The 17,279-nt window shown below is 31.1% G+C and overlaps 2 protein-coding genes and 1 long non-coding RNA gene across 4 annotated transcripts in view; 1 reads left to right on the plus strand and 2 right to left on the minus strand.

The window, feature by feature from the left end:
* Nucleotides 1–17,279, plus strand: part of LOC143265242 (uncharacterized) — a 242,684-nt gene that overhangs the window by 31,870 nt on the left and 193,535 nt on the right. The gene's annotated exons all lie outside the window — the stretch shown is intronic.
* On the minus strand, nucleotides 786–5,518 carry LOC100880778 (phospholipase A1-like). Its single transcript, XM_003700171.3, has 4 exons — nucleotides 4,888–5,518; nucleotides 3,583–3,897; nucleotides 2,363–2,605; nucleotides 786–1,986 (listed from the first exon to the last, which is right to left on the minus strand). Exons 1-4 carry the CDS (start codon nucleotides 5,033–5,035, stop codon nucleotides 1,568–1,570), a joined length of 1,125 nt encoding a protein of 374 aa, XP_003700219.1. The 5' UTR covers nucleotides 5,036–5,518; the 3' UTR covers nucleotides 786–1,567.
* Nucleotides 5,665–10,200, minus strand: LOC100880892 (pancreatic lipase-related protein 2-like). 2 transcript variants are annotated; one of them, XM_012298288.2, is made up of 5 exons: nucleotides 10,092–10,200; nucleotides 9,040–9,120; nucleotides 7,761–8,078; nucleotides 6,318–6,560; nucleotides 5,665–6,253 (listed from the first exon to the last, which is right to left on the minus strand). In XM_012298288.2, the coding sequence occupies exons 2-5, from the start codon at nucleotides 9,092–9,094 to the stop codon at nucleotides 5,853–5,855; spliced, it is 1,017 nt and encodes a 338-aa protein (XP_012153678.1). In that variant the 5' UTR covers nucleotides 9,095–9,120; nucleotides 10,092–10,200; the 3' UTR covers nucleotides 5,665–5,852. The 2 variants fall into 2 exon arrangements, with proteins under 2 accessions (XP_012153678.1, XP_076392510.1); XM_076536395.1 differs by having other exon boundaries at nucleotides 5,667–6,253; nucleotides 9,077–9,120; nucleotides 10,092–10,172.

Consider the following 17,279-nt stretch of genomic DNA (forward strand, 5'->3'; position numbering starts at 1 on the left):
TCTGAATCTATGTAGACCCGATGAACTCGAATTTCATAGCGTTTTTTCGCACCTCAACTATGTTTGTAAACACGTTGCATAAGAACTACATTCTTTTCAATATCGTAAAGTCGCTCGAAAGTAAAAATATATAAAATGGAGTTATAAAAGCAATAAATTAAGCGAAGGTCACGAAACGCATTTAAAGTATTTTTTAGGTAAAATTGGAAAGGTCCATTATTTTTATTTTAGCATTGCGAAGTTATATTACACTGGACTGAACATTAAGATTTTAAACATGAAGTTAAGTTTTAAACATAAAATATTAGTATTTGTATCGTGAGCTTAAAATTGCTTTTATGGTATATAACAATAATTGTTAGCAGGATATTCAAACTTGAAACAAATTGGTACTTAATTTTTGAACAGATTCGAGTATATACATACATGTTGTAAACACGTCGAATTAATACTTGATGTAAATTCAGTGAATAAATACATCATGTAAATATATGGAGTAAATCTGTCATGTAAATATATTGAGTAAATTCATTGTGTAAATATATTGAGTGAATCCATGATGTAAGTGTATTGAGTAAGTACATCATGTAAATACGTTGAATAAATATGTCAGCTAAATACGTTTAATGAATACATCATGCAAATACATTGAGTAAATACATCATATAAATACACTGAACAAATATATAACGTAAATACATCGAATAAATACATATTCATAAAAAAATTAAGTAGGATTTAGGGCAAGGAAATTTTAACAAGATTTCAAGATTTCTACGAACAAAATGAAAAATTCTTTATTTTACACATAAAATTCTACATATAAAACAATCTTTGTACACACTAACATTTCATTCTCCAACACAAAATTGAGGGGTTTATTTGAAAAGATGCAACTGCCATATTTACATGAAAACTAGTTTTTTCTTCGCTAGATTGCTAAAGTTGATTGATGGTACAAAAAGCTAGCAGTAAATTCACAAGTGACACGTATCTCTATTTCAAATTGCGCCCTGTTATTTCAAAAATTCACGCCCTAGTCAGATCTCAACTATTAATACATCCAGGTAACTTCCTCGGTGTTAACTGCCTACTCTTTAGGCGAGTAATCTGAGTAGGTTATTCTATTTCTGGTACGTATTCACGTTCACCATTTCATGTCTCGTGATTTATGAGAATGTCAACTATTGGTAGCACTATTTGTTTGTAACAAACAGATGTACCAATACTTTACATATTCACTGAATGAATTAATTCTTTGAGTGCCGCCGTAGAATCACCCTATAATTATCCTACTGCTACTTAGACTGTTTAGTTATAACTGAAAAAATTCAGTTAATCTTTTCAATTTTCAGTACAACTTTCGCTTAATCAGATTTTCAGCAAGACTGAGTAAACCTAAATAATAACTTTCATTTTGTTTGATCTGCTTTAACTACTTTAATTTGCAACATAATGTTCCTCTAAAATGATGACAAATCCAAGTAAACCTAGGTGACACTCAAAGAATTAAAGAAACTCGATAGTGGAGGTCGGTTTTCCCATTTCCATGTTTACGAATGGTAACCTAATCAAGTTCGAAGGCCACATTCTTCGCATACGGTGATTTCGAGTTTGTGGTCAAGTAATATTTTCCTGAAGCTTTAGTGTCTGGTTGAACACCACCCATACGTGCGACATGATTACTATTGCATTTTCCACCTTTGTAATCAGAATAACCGGAACAACTTCTAGCCAGAAAGCCGTTGCTATTTATGGATTCGGCAAAAAATCTGTAAGATCTAGCGTGAGAACAGGAGCCACCCAAGTCTACCGAGCAACCGTTCTGCGTTGAGCCACCGTTAGGATAAAAGTCAGAATGGCCGAGTTGTTTGTTTAAGCCGAGAAGTATGCTCGTATGGATTATTTCAACGTATTTCGCATCTTTTGCCGAAATCCTTGAGCCCTCACCGTTTAGATTATAGTTGGGACCGGCTGGATCCAGCCCTGAAAGGAATAGTAATTTTGAATAAGATTGCTGAAATTCAGGATTTATTGTAATTTCCAAGTATCTTCTTATGAGAATTCTATTAGCAGTTGAAGTTTGAATTATTGGAAACGTGAAAATTTAAAGACTTATTTGCCAATATTGGAAACTGAAATTTGGTAAGTTTGAAAAACTGGAAAGATGAAAATTTCGATATTTACAAATGTCATTATTTCAGAATTTTATTTGCTAATGTCGAAAACAAAAATTTGGTAAGTTTGGAAAGCTAGAAAGCTGAAAATTTCGATACTTGCAAATTATCTTGGAATTTAAATATTCTAAAGTTTGGAAATTTTGAGAATTAGAAAATTTGGTGAAATTTGAATGTCCACTTACCAACAACGTAATTCACTTTGTTCTTCGCATAGTAGGATGAAAGTCCAGCAATGTGAGCACCAAGGGAGTGACCAACAACTGTCACATCGGATGGCTTCATTCCATGCGATTCAAGGAAATCGATCATCTTACCAACGAATTGTGCGATACTCACGACCTGCCGGCTTGTCCATAAGTATGGTCTTCGTGATATGCTACTCCAGTCGACCACGATCACGTTGTAATCACCGTTTTGAAGAAAAGCTGTAAAGCACGAAATTTAACTCTGAAGGATAGAACAACTCGAACTTTTTATAAAATTGCATATCAGACATGTAAGATGCAAAATTTGTACACATTCTATTTATTTATATTCATGTATTCAGGAAAATGATTACTATAACATTTCAAATTTCAGTACATTATAGACGTGATCTTGGTTTAATTTTTATAATGCTATCAATCAGTCGATAAAGATCGACCGCGATAATCAATCTTTCAAAAATAGGAAATGATCTATAGCAAACCATGAAGTGCAGCAACATTGGATTGAGATTAGTTTAGCTAATCATACTTGGACTAAATTGAGACCAAAAAGTAGGTATCTGTCCTTCTATTTCATTGATATGCAATTTTATCAAACTGATAAGAGATTAATTTCGTAGCATTTAAAAACTTGTTATCGTAATAGAGGATTACGCAAATAATCAATTAATCGTAAAAATATTAATTCGTCTCAAGATCAAAATACCGTCACATATGTGATTGCATTATGTATTTTTAATTTTTTGTCAAGAGTACACCATATTGTTCAATCTCGAGACTTAAAGACAATTCAAGATCATTGCGAGTCAAATTTATTTTTGCAATTTATCTATCATTAAACTAATATACATTTATCAAGAAAAATTTTAACTAAGAACAATAAAGTTATTTTAAAGCAGTAATTATGAGAAAATATCAAGTATGAAAAAATTGAACAATTTATTGTTTGTAATAAATCAAAAATAGTTCGTAAATCGTTTTGAAGCGTTTCATAATTCAACCAATACGTAACAAGTTATTTCATGCTGAACTGACAAAGTGACCGAGTACTGTGGCAATTATTGTGACAGTTGCAGTTATTTCTACTGTGACAGTTATTGTGACGATTAAAGTTATTTCTACTATGGCAATTATTGTGATTAAAGTAGTTCGAACGTTGTTCGTGATTTATTATGAAAGAAAAATGTAGTACATACCATCACGAACTAAAGTGCAAGCTTTGCTCTTTTGAGAACTTATCCATCCGTGGGTGACAAACTTCGTTGGTTTCTTCGGATTGAAGTGACTTTTGGCCAAGCTGTTGCTGTCTCCAACATGCAATTGTTCCGCATTTTTCTTCGTGTTCTTCGTGTATAGGTAAAAAAGGACACGTTTCGGCAGGTCATTCACGTTTACGTTTGGCTCGAAAGAAGTCTCAGTCAAATCAACTTTTACTGGTACATCATTGTCATCTAACATATAGAGATCCGTTTTTACTGCCGCTCCAACGGTGTTACTTAAAACCAGAACACCTGTGAACAACAATGTCGTGTTGAATTTTAATAATCAGCTGAGAGATTTACTTAATTTAATTTAAGAAATTAAAATCAGAAAATCATAAAATTGCAATGTTTCCTTGTGTTATATTTTCTGTAAGAAAATATCTGCGATATAAATTTTGTTTAAACTTATGTGTTGAAATATTAATATATGACAATGTACAATTTCAGATGATTCTAAATCTCTGTTTCTGTTTTAAATTCTGAATTTATTTATTATATTTATTTTTATTTAGAATTAAATTTAGAATGAAATTGCTATTATTGTAAATTATATTAACTTAATTCTGAATTTGTGTAATTCAGAATTTTACAATTCAATTCTATTCAGTATGCTTATAATTTTTCTCCTTTTTTTGTGTTTCTATATGAAGCTAATGCTTTTCGAAAGGTTTCGTCTACCACTTTGATTTTCTTTAAGTACTTATTCTCATATAATTGTGTACGAAGTTAATTTTGATTATAAATGTGTCATTATTTCTTCAGAAACTAAATAAATCAATCGTATGGCTGAAATTAAATTTTGAATTAATACTTCAGAAGCAAAATTCAGTAGTAAAGTTTGAAATTATTGTGTACTACTATCAGGCACATGTCAGCTTAATACTTGAGTAATTAATCACATGTTTAATTAATGATCTATCTATATAAAGTTAAGAAACGTAAAATAAAATACAAGATTGTATAAAGTATTTAATAAGAAGCAATAGAAACACAATGCATACATAGTCGACAGTAATTTTTAAAATACAACTGCTAAAACAGTAATCGTCTCATGTATCGCGTATTAACAAATATTGTCTTGTAACATAAAATCTCTGTAATGACAATTTCACAGTAAGAAGCAATAAAATACAATGCTAAACCGTTGCGACATGAAAATTTCAAAGTAATAGGAATACTTCGATTCTAAAAGGGTTGAAACGGTTCTGAAACGATTAATATAATAAATGATTTGTTTACCAACGACACTGCTGAGAAATAAGAAACCAATTGGAGCGGGCATCTTCATGTTTGCTTCGATTTTGATTGCAGCATCGAGTCGAGCCTCATTTATAAAGCGGGATTGATTGATGAATCCGATCACAGTATTGATAAGATAAAGATTCATTGTTTTGTATTATTTACGAACAAGTTGTACGACATTGAATTGAGAATAAAGACGCACTGTTGACATGAAACACGTGAGATGAGATAGAGTCATTATTAAAAGATGCTAGCGATTTTCGCAAACATTGCGACGTAATAAACTAAATTCGTATGTCGTCATATTAATATGTAATGCGTTGTACATTTTTTTTTTAATATTCTATATTTTATTATTTTTGCTTTACGTTTATAATAATTACTTTTTTCTACAAAATAATTTTCAGAAAACTGTATGAATCTTTATTTCGTTTTTTTAAAGAAAATATCAGATCCTGCTAAAAATTTAAGAAAAGGCCTACATTACAGTACGTTTAAATCGTAAATATCTTTTTAGATATTAACTCTACAATAATAATGCTTATGACAAAATTTATAGTTTAGAAAATCCTTTACAAAAAAGTTTATATAAGTTTTTTTCATAGAATTAACCATTTCCGTGTCAAGTTCTCAATTTTCATATTTCTAACAAGAGAAAATCGCAACGTAATTCCCGAGTTCTCAAATAAATTCAGACTAAAATTGCAGGGAACAACACAATAGAGTATAACTTTAAACAACATAGTAGGGATTAAGTAAAAACAACATATAATTTTGCTCGCAATAAACAATTTTTAATAAACAAAATTTCAAATATTTCATTCGTGCACAATATACAGTGTATATGACTGTAATTAAAAGTAAGAGTCCGCGAGAAAAAATGCGAAATAAATTTTTGTCAAGTAAAGATTCATTTTCAAGAAATTTTAATATCCCATCAAGTTACCATAGTTCACTAAAACCTAGCCCTTCGCATATGGTGGTTTAGGGTTCGTATACAAGTAATATTTTCCTTTAACTCTGAAATCCGGCGTGACACCACCCATGTGAGCAACAGCATTCAACTTGCAATTACCGAACACATAATCAATATAGCTGCTACACTTCCGGGCTAAAAAACGGTCGCTATTAATAGATTCAGCGAAGTACTCATGAGAGCGCGAATGAGAACACGATTCGCCCAAGTCGATTCCGCAACCACTTTGCACTAAGCCGCCATTTGGGTAAAAGTCAGAATCACCGACTGGATTGTATTCGCCGAGATCTTTGGTCGTGTGGATCACTTCTACGTATTCGGCAAAACCTTTCATAAGTTTCGATTTTTGTCCGAAGAAATTATAGAGAGGTGCAGCTGGATCCAAACCTGAAAAACGTTATTTTGAAAAATTTGTTAGACTTTTCCCTGCAACCAGGTTTTACGTATTCACCAACGACGTAGTACACTTTATTCTTCGCATAGTAAGATGCGAGTGCGGCAATGTGGGCACCGATGGAGTGGCCAACGATGGTCACATTTGACGCGTGTAGTCCTTGCGATCCGAGGAAGTCCAGCATGCGGGCGACATATTTAGCGATCGGCACGGTATAACCGATCGCCCGTACATATGTCAACTTCGATATGCTACTCCAGTTGATTGTGATGATATTGTAGTCGCCATTTTTTAGGAAAGCTGCAGAATACGTTAATAATCATTTCTATGCACGGAGTGTCTCGAGCTTTTAGTACATTTCTGTATGTGTCTTGTTTTGCACGTACTGTAATTGTGAGTATACTATACTTCGTGTAAAAATGTTAAATTAGAAGCAGTGCATAAATTGTTATATTCAGTCGAAAATCTAGAATGCAATTTTTCAGAATTTTGTTAAGAATCTAGAACACAATATTTCGGTATTAAGATAGTTTTGAAGAAAATTGAAATAGAAATTTTTTCAAAGTGTTTATACAAAATTTGTTTATAGCAAGGATGTTAACAATTTCAGATTCTCTCATTAATTAAACAATTGATGTTTTAAGTCAATAAATGTTGTTCAAATGAAATTGCACTATTTGTAAGTGTTTTTTATAATATTGACCTTATGCATATACTTATTTGCAATTTTGATTAAACGAATTCAGAATTATATCATATTATCAGTAATATCATGATTGATAATATATTTCCTTGATATGAATTATTATCTTGATTAATTTACATCTATCGCTAATAAGAAATTTGTCAAAAATGTAATTTTTTGGACGATGAACAAATTTTTTTAAAAATATTTTTTAATAAACTATAAATTTGTTTAAGAATGAAGATGAAAATTGTGAGACTAGTATATGTTGAAAAATATTTAGAACACCTTTACGCGTACCTTTCTCAAAAACTATGAGAAACATATTGAAATTTGTAGACATTGCAATAACATACTTTAAGTTTGCATAAAATTGATATTTAAAATTGATATTAAAATTGATATTAAAATTGATATTTTGCATAAAATTGATACTTGAAAATTAAAATTTTATTAAAGAATGTCAACTGTAAATTTATCACAATACACTGACGTAATTAATGAGCATAATTTTATTGTATAAAAAAAAAAACACGCGAATTAGTCAATGCAGAACAATGTAGCCATAACTCTAGTACTTAATCGATCACACCACCCATCTCTTTAATAAAAAGTACATTTTTATACATAAAACATAGATAAGTCCTATCGAATATATCATTAAGTATCTCACAGTCTATAATCCCTTTCTAATTTCTAATCTAAAGATATAGAGGGATTAGTATTAGTCTTCATGTAAGGATAAAATCACACAAAAATTATGGTTATCATTCTGAGATGATATACAGCTTTAAGATTAATGTAAAAATATGTACCATCGCGAATCCGTGTACAAACTGCGTTCTGACAAGAGCTCATCCATCCATGAGTAACAATTTTCGTTGGTTTCTTCGGGTCAAAATGGCTTCTCCTCAGATTGCTGATGTCGTCAACGTACAAATTTTCGGGAGTATTGTTCGTATGTCTTGTGTAGAGACGAAAGAAAACATGATTCGACATATTAATGTGAGGTAAAAATGATATTCCATTGTGGATGGATAGATCTAGTTTGACCAGTTTATTATCGTCATCTAATACGTAAAGATCCTTCGTTTCCAACGTCTTGATATTTTTGTCATCCAAGATCGTAACATCTGTAAACGATATTTGTCGATAGTTATTGGATTTAAATCATATTCGCAACTTGTCTTAGCGTATTCTATACAAAATTATTCTTGAGAAAAATGAGTTTGTGCGAGTCAAGCGCCATCTTTGTAATGAAGAAAAGCAGTGAACTGTTTTATATGAGATTCATACTTTATCTGCAATGTTAAAGCATTGAACGAAAATTGAATTTCAACTAAAACACTTAACTAGAGTTTCAACTAAAGTTAATTTATAAAATTATACAGAAACTGTTCGTTCAATGAACACAAATATTACATAAAATTAAATCACGTAACTGCATTTGTCTTTTCTGTACAATTACTCAATTAGAAGGAAAATGAAAATGTTTGAGAGTAAATCTCTCTTCAATTTCTATAGCGACATATTTAATCTGTTGCCGCAGAAAAATTTGACTTTTAATCTTAATGGTACACATTTATAGAAAGGATGAAAAACACCGGTTTAAAATATACTTGGGAAATCAACGAACTTTGTTCGAGTAAAGCAGAATATTATGAATTTTAATTATTCATACGATTTGATTCTGAATTATTTCTTAAATTCAAAAACTCGCACATTTGCGACGTGAAAGTTCGGTGTTTAATAGAAAGAAATGGGAATGAAAGTTTGTTTATTCAATTGTAAATGCGAAATATCGTAAAATGAAAGCTTATGGGAAATTTTAAATAACATATGATTAAACCTTCAGGATCAACGATTTTCAATGTATTTGTTAAAAGCAACATTATTTTAATAGCAGCAAGTAATAGCAGGTAATAAATAGCGATAACCGAAGTGTTATCATGTTTATTTTTTTGTAAATAACAAACAAAACAATACAGGGATTTTTTTAGTTACCAAAATTAATCAGGAAAAAATGTTCATTTTTCATTGGAGTAATGTAATTTTTTAGTAGAGTATAAAGAGTAATGTGAAGAAGATATTTACCGATGTTGAGAATTAAGAAAATAATTGAAAAGTTCACCTTCATCGTTACCTCCATTTTGTTGAGGGTACAGATATGGCTTCCTGTATTGGAAGAATCATAGGAAAATAAAATAATATTTCATTACTGTGATATCATTTGAGAGTACGTGTTGCACAATAATCAAAGGAAAATAATAACAGATTTTCATAATGTTAAATGTTCATATTCACAAATTTGTAAATTTGTATATTTCTAGAATTGGAGATTTCTGAATTTCTGGATTTCTAGGTTCCAAAATATATGAGTTTATAAATTCTTGAATTTCGAAATTTCTAAATTTTCAGATTTATGAGTTTTTCGGTTTCTAAATTTCCAAATTTCTAAATTTCTAAATTTCTAAGTTTCTAAATCTCCAAATTTCCGAATCTCCAAATTTCCAAATCTCCAAATTTCAAACTCTCCAAATTTCCAAATCTCCAAATCTCCAAATCTCCAAATCTCCAAATTTCCAAATCTCTAAAATTCTAAATTTCTAAATTATCAGGTCTGTGAATTCTCAAACTCCTACATTTCTAAATTTCTATGTCTCCTAATTTTTACAATTTCAGAATATTTAAATTCCTCAATTTCTGAATTGACTTCTAAAATTAGAAAATTTGCGGTCTCCCAGCACTACAAATTTACAAATTTGTAGTTATTCAAACACCTCAGCCCCAAAACATTCTATACAAAAAAATTGCTAAATGTTAAAATATCTCACAATCAGTCCCAAAATTCTTAAATTTTCATATCCCTCAGATAGCAACCGCTTAAACCCAGCGAAGTTTCAAAACTTTTATTTTTCGATCTCCTATTTCGGAAGTATTTTGTACTTTAAAATTTTATAAACCTCTGCATTTTTAACTTCTCAACGTTCTAAACTTTTTCACAAATTTTCATGGTTTTTTAATTTTAAAAATTCTGAAATCCCAAATTCCCTTACTTTCGAAAGTTACATGATCACATAATTCGTATTTTTATGGAATACAACTTTCTTAATATAATATTAAGCTGAATAACTTTTTCTACGTACCAAAGATCGTAAGCAATTTCTATAAATTACAGACACCTCGTCAACTTTTCACTGCATGTCACTTTCCTTGACCAATAACAACTGTTCACTTTGTCGCATATTTATGTTTCTTTACTGCTATCTTGCTAATCTACTAAATTACATTCTTATATAAAGTCAATTGTGAATTAGTAATTAAAAAGGTATATAATTAAAGGAGTAAGTAAAATAAATGAATATTTTTGCAATGCAAATGAGGGTAATTTGATACGAGGATTGCTAGTTAGGAAAGTCTTTATTTGTTACTGATTATCATGATTACAATAATCTTATTCTTTCATGCATGACACAACGTTCATGTTTTATGTATGAAAATTATCAGAAGAAAACAAACAAATTTATTTTTTATCTTTGACTTATCAAAATTGTTTAAACAAGTGAAAAAAAAGAATATTGTAGAATATCAATCTAAGAAAAATATATTATATGTTGGTTTATTTGAAATTATTGTAATGACCTGCAAAGTATTTTGTATCTTTCAAGAATATTTATTTAAAAAATATATATCTTGAAATGAAACAGGTGGTAATAGCTAATGATCGACAAGTTAAGTTCAATTATTATGACAATGTTAACAACAGTATTGTCAGCATGACAATGTTAACAGTATAATCTAACAATCAAGATAGATCATAAATTTATGTAAAAATTAGAAGAACATCAAAAGTACAAACATATAATAATTATGTATAATATTTTTATCATATTTTTGACGTACGAGGTATTTTTAAATCATGCCACAAATTTTGTGCATATGTATATATATTTACCTGTTACATAATGTAACATAATAATCATATGCTTACCTAATACAAAATTAAACCTTCATGAAATAAGATAACAAAGATGATTCGAAAAAATTCTTGTCCACATTTTCCTTCCTGAACAATTAAATGTCGGCCATGACCATCATTTTGGATATAATTGAAAATAATTTGTTTATATACTCTAATATATGTATACCAGGTGTGACACAAAAGTAACGAGACTAGGTCTGTAGCTTGAAAAAACAATGGAATTGGCAGCAATTGTTTTTGTGGCATCATCCCACATACCTCCTCTATCCATGTTGCCAATTTCGATTGAATCGGTCATACCATTTGGAAGTATTGCATTATTTAGTGAACATGTGCAACTGCATTCTGCCGGAAAAATGCCTAACGTAAATACCGAACAGCGAATAAACATCAAGTTTCTTGTAAAATTTGTTGAACTCTTTTGTAATATGTGATGAGACATGGATTTTTACCTATGACCCAGAAAGTAAGCGCCAGTCAATGGAGTGGAAGTCTCCAGGATCCCCAAAACCCAAAAAAGCACGCATTTCAAAATCAAAATTCGACATTAATGGAATTGTAACGATTGAGTGGTTTCCCAGTGGTTAGACTGTTAACTAACACTATTACATTGAACTATTAAAAAGACTTCGTGAAAAAATTAGGAAAAGAAGGCCACAGTTGTGAAGCGATGGATGGCTGTTGCACCGGGACAATGCATCTGCTCACACGGCACTGTCTGCCAAGCAATTTCTGCCCAGTAAAAATATTACTGTGATGGGGCATCCACCTTATTCACCTGATTTGGCTCCATGCGACTTTTTTCTATTTCCTAAAGTTAAATTTTGCTTAATGGGAACCCATTTCACCTCAGTTAAAGAGGTTCAGGCAGAAACGGAGAATCTCCTGAAGGGACTTCCAAAAACCTCGTTCCAGAACTGTTACCAGCAATTGCAGCACCGAATGCAAAAGCGTGTGAATGCTGAAGAGGACTACTTTGAAGGTGATAATGTCACGGAGAACTGATTCTGCAGGTATAATGACTTATTGGACTAGTCTCGTTACTTTTATGTCACACCTCGTACTCTGTAACATAATCTATGTATACATATGTATGTAAGAGTAATATGTAGGATTTTATAATATAAAATAGTAATAGTAATAAAAAGAATTTGTCTATATGCTCTAACATGTAAGTATTCTGTAACATGCTCTATACAAATGAGTAATAGTTAGCATAAGTTGTTATTATTTTTCTATTACCTACTATTGCAAAGTCTGAATAATCCCAAAAAGCAGAAGCTTTTATAAAGATAAGTACAATGAAAATTCCAGATTTGTGTTAAAATATATCCTGCTTTATTTTTGTACGCCGAGAATGTAGTACATGCAGAAAAATATTTTACAACATTGGATTTCACATAAAAGCTAGTGACATTAGATTAACACGTGACCATATTTTAACGAGTCACTCACGCTTCAAATATGAAAAATCTTACATGATTTTCTAATTCGCTACAGTTTGCAGTTTAAGTCCAATTTGTGCGATTAAGGATTGGTGACTACAAAATAACATAATAGTCCAACGTTTTTCATGTTTCAATATTGGCATTTTACAATTATAAGGTAATGGGTTGAAAGAATTCAGTGTTTCTAACCAAAAGTTCTTCATTCACGAGGATTTCACATCAGGACTATTCATCGCGAACGGTGGTTTAGAATTCGTATCCAAATAATAAATTCCCTGAGCATTGTAGTCCGGTGTGGCACCACCCATATAAACAGATTGATTTGAGTCGCATAAACCGACCATATAAAACATATAATTTTCGCACTTTCGTGCTATGAATCCCTTGGTATTGACAGATTCAGCAAAGACCTCGTAAGCTCGAAAATGAGAGCAGTATCCTCGAAGCTCGCAACCAGGTTGATTCCTTCCATCGTGGACATAAAAGTCAGCATGACCGAGTGGATCAAACAAACCGTAGAGAATTGAAGTGTGAATTACTTGCACATAGGTAGCATCATCTTTGGAAAGTCTCGTTCCTTTGCCTTTCAGGTAAAAATTTGGACCGGCGGGATCCAAACCTGAAACAGACACATCAATTTCAGGGAAAGTTTATTGAAATACGTAGTTCTAGGAAAGATGATGTAGTGACTCTTATTAATATTCGGACATTATAGTTTTTTATGGCTTACTACTCTGTGCAAAGTAGCGTCAGTTACTACTAGCATCAGTTAAGTTCATTTAAGTCAGCAGCGACTTACGAAAGGAAAAATCGGAAAGTGTTTTAGAGAGCATTTATGTTTTGCTCATAAGTGGTGTCAGTAGTCTTGTTCATAAGTTGTCGATGTTTTGGGTTCCTTGCCTGTACATGTTTATCGTTAGAAAAAAATAGCGAGAAAGGTAATAAACAATTTTCTTTGAGAACTTTGAGGAGATTTGGAAACTTAGGAATTTGGCAATACAAAGATTTGGGGATTTAGCGATTTGCGGGTTTAAGGATCTGAGGATTTTAAGATTTGAAGGTATTAGGATGTAGGCATTTGGGATTTAGAGATTTGGGGGATGTAGAGATTTGGAGACGTAGGGATTTGGGAATATAGGGATCTGAGAATGTAGGTATTTGTAGATGTAAGGATATGGGGATGTAGAGATTTGGGAATTTGGGAATTTGGGAATTTGAGGATATACATATCTATGGATCAAGGGATTTGGGGACGTAGGAATTGGGGGATGTAGAGAATTGGCGGTGTAGAAATTTGGGAATTTAGGGATTTGAGAATATAGGCATTTGTGGATGTAGAGATTTGGAGATAGAGGAATGTGGGGATGTAGGAATCTACATATGCAGGTTTGGAAATGCAGAAATTTGAGGATGTGGGAATTTGGAGATGTAGGAATTTGAAGATGTAGCAATTTAAGGAAATAGGAATTTGGAGATGTAGCAATTGGAAGATTTAGAGAATTGGGGATGCAGGAATTTAGGAGTTCAGAAATTTGTAAATCTAAGCATTTGGATATATAGGCAGGAAATGGAAATGTGAAGATAAGGATTTGACGGTATAGGAATTTGGAAATTTAGCGACTTGGAGATCTAGAAATTTCTAGAATCCTGTTATACAAATATATGTATAATTTAATAATCTATAAGAATCACTCTACCTTTGGTAATGTTTGAACACTTCGATTTAAGAGACGTGCTGCAGTATATGTATAACCTGTTCAGCCGGTATAGTTTATGGAAACAAATTTATTTATCCTAATTTAACGTGTACTCACCGACGACGTAATTCATCTTCTTCTTCGCATAGTAAGACGTAAGCCCAGCAAGGTGAGCGCCAAAAGAATGGCCAACTATTGTCGTAGTCGATGGATCCATTCCTTGCGATTCGAGAAAATCAATCATGCGAGTGGCATATTTTGCCACCTTCGCAACCTGTCTAGAAACCCAGAATGGTCCACCCGAGGCTATGACAGCCCAGTCGATTACGATAATATTGTAATCACCGTGTTTATTATATGCTGAAAAAAGAGAATTAACGAATGAGTGTGAATTTAAGAAATGCGTAAAGTAACATACCTTCACGAATGTAGGTGCAAACTGGGCTTTGATAAGAGTTCGCCAGTCCATGGGTGATAAATACCGTCGGTTTTTTAACATCAAATGGACTGTTTTTTAAGGTCTGAATGTCGTTAACGTATAATCGTACAAAATCGTCTCTGCTATATTTCGTGTAAAGGTAAAACAAGATGGTATTCGGATAATTGGATTCGCTTGTGTTTCGGTGGCTATCGAATATGACTAACTGGTTTTTCACGTAATTGTTGTAGGAGTCCGGGAAGTAAATGTCCATGGAGAGACCAAACCCGAGGAAACTATCACCAGAAACATCTGCAATTTATATTTATTCTATTGAATTTGAAAAACAGAGTTAATTTAAGATCAGAAGCAATGATAATAATGTCGAAAAAATAAATTTAAATTTTAAGATAGAATGCCTAGATTTTGTTTAGAAGCAATAAGTCTTTCTATATTTATATATATAATTTAATTATTACTCAGTAATGTAAATTTTGTGTAAATAAATGAGTTGAGGAATTCCTATTAATTTTCAATTTGGGATCTGAATGAAAATAAGTATGTTTCAATGTGGACGTATAATGTGTATAAAACGTTGAAATATAATAAACTTCTAACAAAAAAATTAGAAATTCACTTTTAAAAGATGAAATAAATTTTTTAATTTTAAAGGATGTTTTACTTCGATGATTATGTACCTACCCATAATAGCACCAAGAATCAACAAGACAAGTTGAACATATACTTTCATGTTTGTTGCTGGATCAAGCCAGTCTTCTGCAAGATAATATTCTGTCTCAAATGCAAAATAAAGTGTTAAATTCATATTTAATAGACTAATAATCAAGAGGTTTACATTTTACGCGGTTGTTTGTTACGGAATTTTTTAACTCTTTGACGCGATTATTGATAGATCTGCACAAACGCTAATTGCTGTTAAGAAATTAGGGACTTTGTAGCGTTCATTGAGTAAAGTTTTAAATGCAATTTTAAACGTTTCAAATTTAATTTTAAACAGTTTCACATTCAATTAGAATCGTTCTTTGAACGTATCAAGTATAATTTCAATCGTTTCCTAATTGTTCCAAATAGAATCTCTAATTATTGAAATACAATTAAAACCCGTTTTCTACATGTTTCAAATACAAGGACCTATTCTACAAGTCGAAAGTAATATACAAAATTCCAAGATTTAAAATGTACAATATGTTTGATCAGTATTAAAACATTTTCACAAAATATTATTTTTAACGACGCAACATAACATTCAATTTATACGAAGCCGAAATATCCATGTCTGCTTAATAACTTCAATCCTTCTATTCTGACATATTACATAAATTTGCAATAATTGAACAACTTGAAATAGGCACACTACATATTAACAATAAACGAATAGCTCCAAGTGTCACATCTTTACTTACTTGTTACCGTTCCTCGAATTCAATGTCGACTGGTACTGACTCTTATAATTTTGTCGTAAATATGATGATGCACTTATACCAACAGTCTAAATGCTTACTATTATCACCATAAATATTTCACACTTTCATGAAATGCTATTTTACACAATAAATAATTACCCAACGAATGACAGATAAGCAAAATTGCATTATGGAAATATGGTTGAAGTGTTAAAATTATTAGAACATTAAAGAGTAATATTCAACAAAAAAGGCGATTTAGTGCTTTCTTAGAAAAGAATACTGAAGTGTGTACAATACACAAGTGTGTACAATATTTAATGATTTGTCTCGCGTTATAGAGTACGCCATTTTCAAATCTCGTATGAGCGCAAAATGGAGCGTATACATCAACAAAATGGAGTGTCTAAATAGCTATAAGTAGAGGTTAGAATAGTGAACAAGTAGAATTTTTGTTTTTCAATGTATTTCATTTATTATCCGTTTACTATTGAAACTTTAATACAATTTTTCAAAGAAACGAGTTCAAACCCATTTTAGACTTTTTATTTATTTGATGAGCAATATTTTACAAGTTCATCGATCCGAAGTAGCGCTGGTAAATCATTCTCAAGAACCTGCGCAGCCTACTTGATTATCAAAATCTAATTATAATCGATCCGATAAAGAAATTAGTACACTTTACTATTTCGTCCTAACAAGTTTGCACAGAAAATATACATTAGTAATTAGGCTTATACAAGGAAAAAAGTTAGCTTTATCTTTTCTGAGACGCTAGAAATTTAGTAGCTACAATACGATTTCATAATTTTCATATTCAACAGTGAATATTTTTTTTTATCTTTCTGCTTTGCTATTATTGTTATATGTACGTGGACATTCTATGTAATACTAGAAAATAAATATGTAGTAATAATATAACTACGGTCTGTATGATTTTAACAGCATGTCACGGTTTAGTAACACATAAAATTTAACGAAGTAATAATAAGAATTATAAGTATTACCTAATTAATTATAAGTAATTACAGATTACTCTTGTTAAATAATAGGACGTGATATTCCTTGTAATATCCCTATTCGTTATTCGTGTATTCAAATCCAAACAAATATATTCTTAACTAGTAAATTTCATAACAATATTAAAGTAATGATCTTAAAAAATTCAAAAACAAACTTTCTCAAATAAATAAAAAAAAGAAATTTCTTTTTTGCAACATCCGTCAGAATAATTAAAACTCTACTATGAATATTCTATATATAACATGTAATTATAAACAAAAGGCTAAAAAAACAAATAAATAAAATAAACAAAGTCTAATTGGAGCCATAGCTCTTCTAAACACTTAAACCTCTTCACGCGCC

The sequence above is a fragment of the Megachile rotundata genome, chromosome 10, assembly GCF_050947335.1.
Source record: "Megachile rotundata isolate GNS110a chromosome 10, iyMegRotu1, whole genome shotgun sequence".
Lineage (NCBI taxonomy): Eukaryota > Metazoa > Arthropoda > Insecta > Hymenoptera > Megachilidae > Megachile > Megachile rotundata.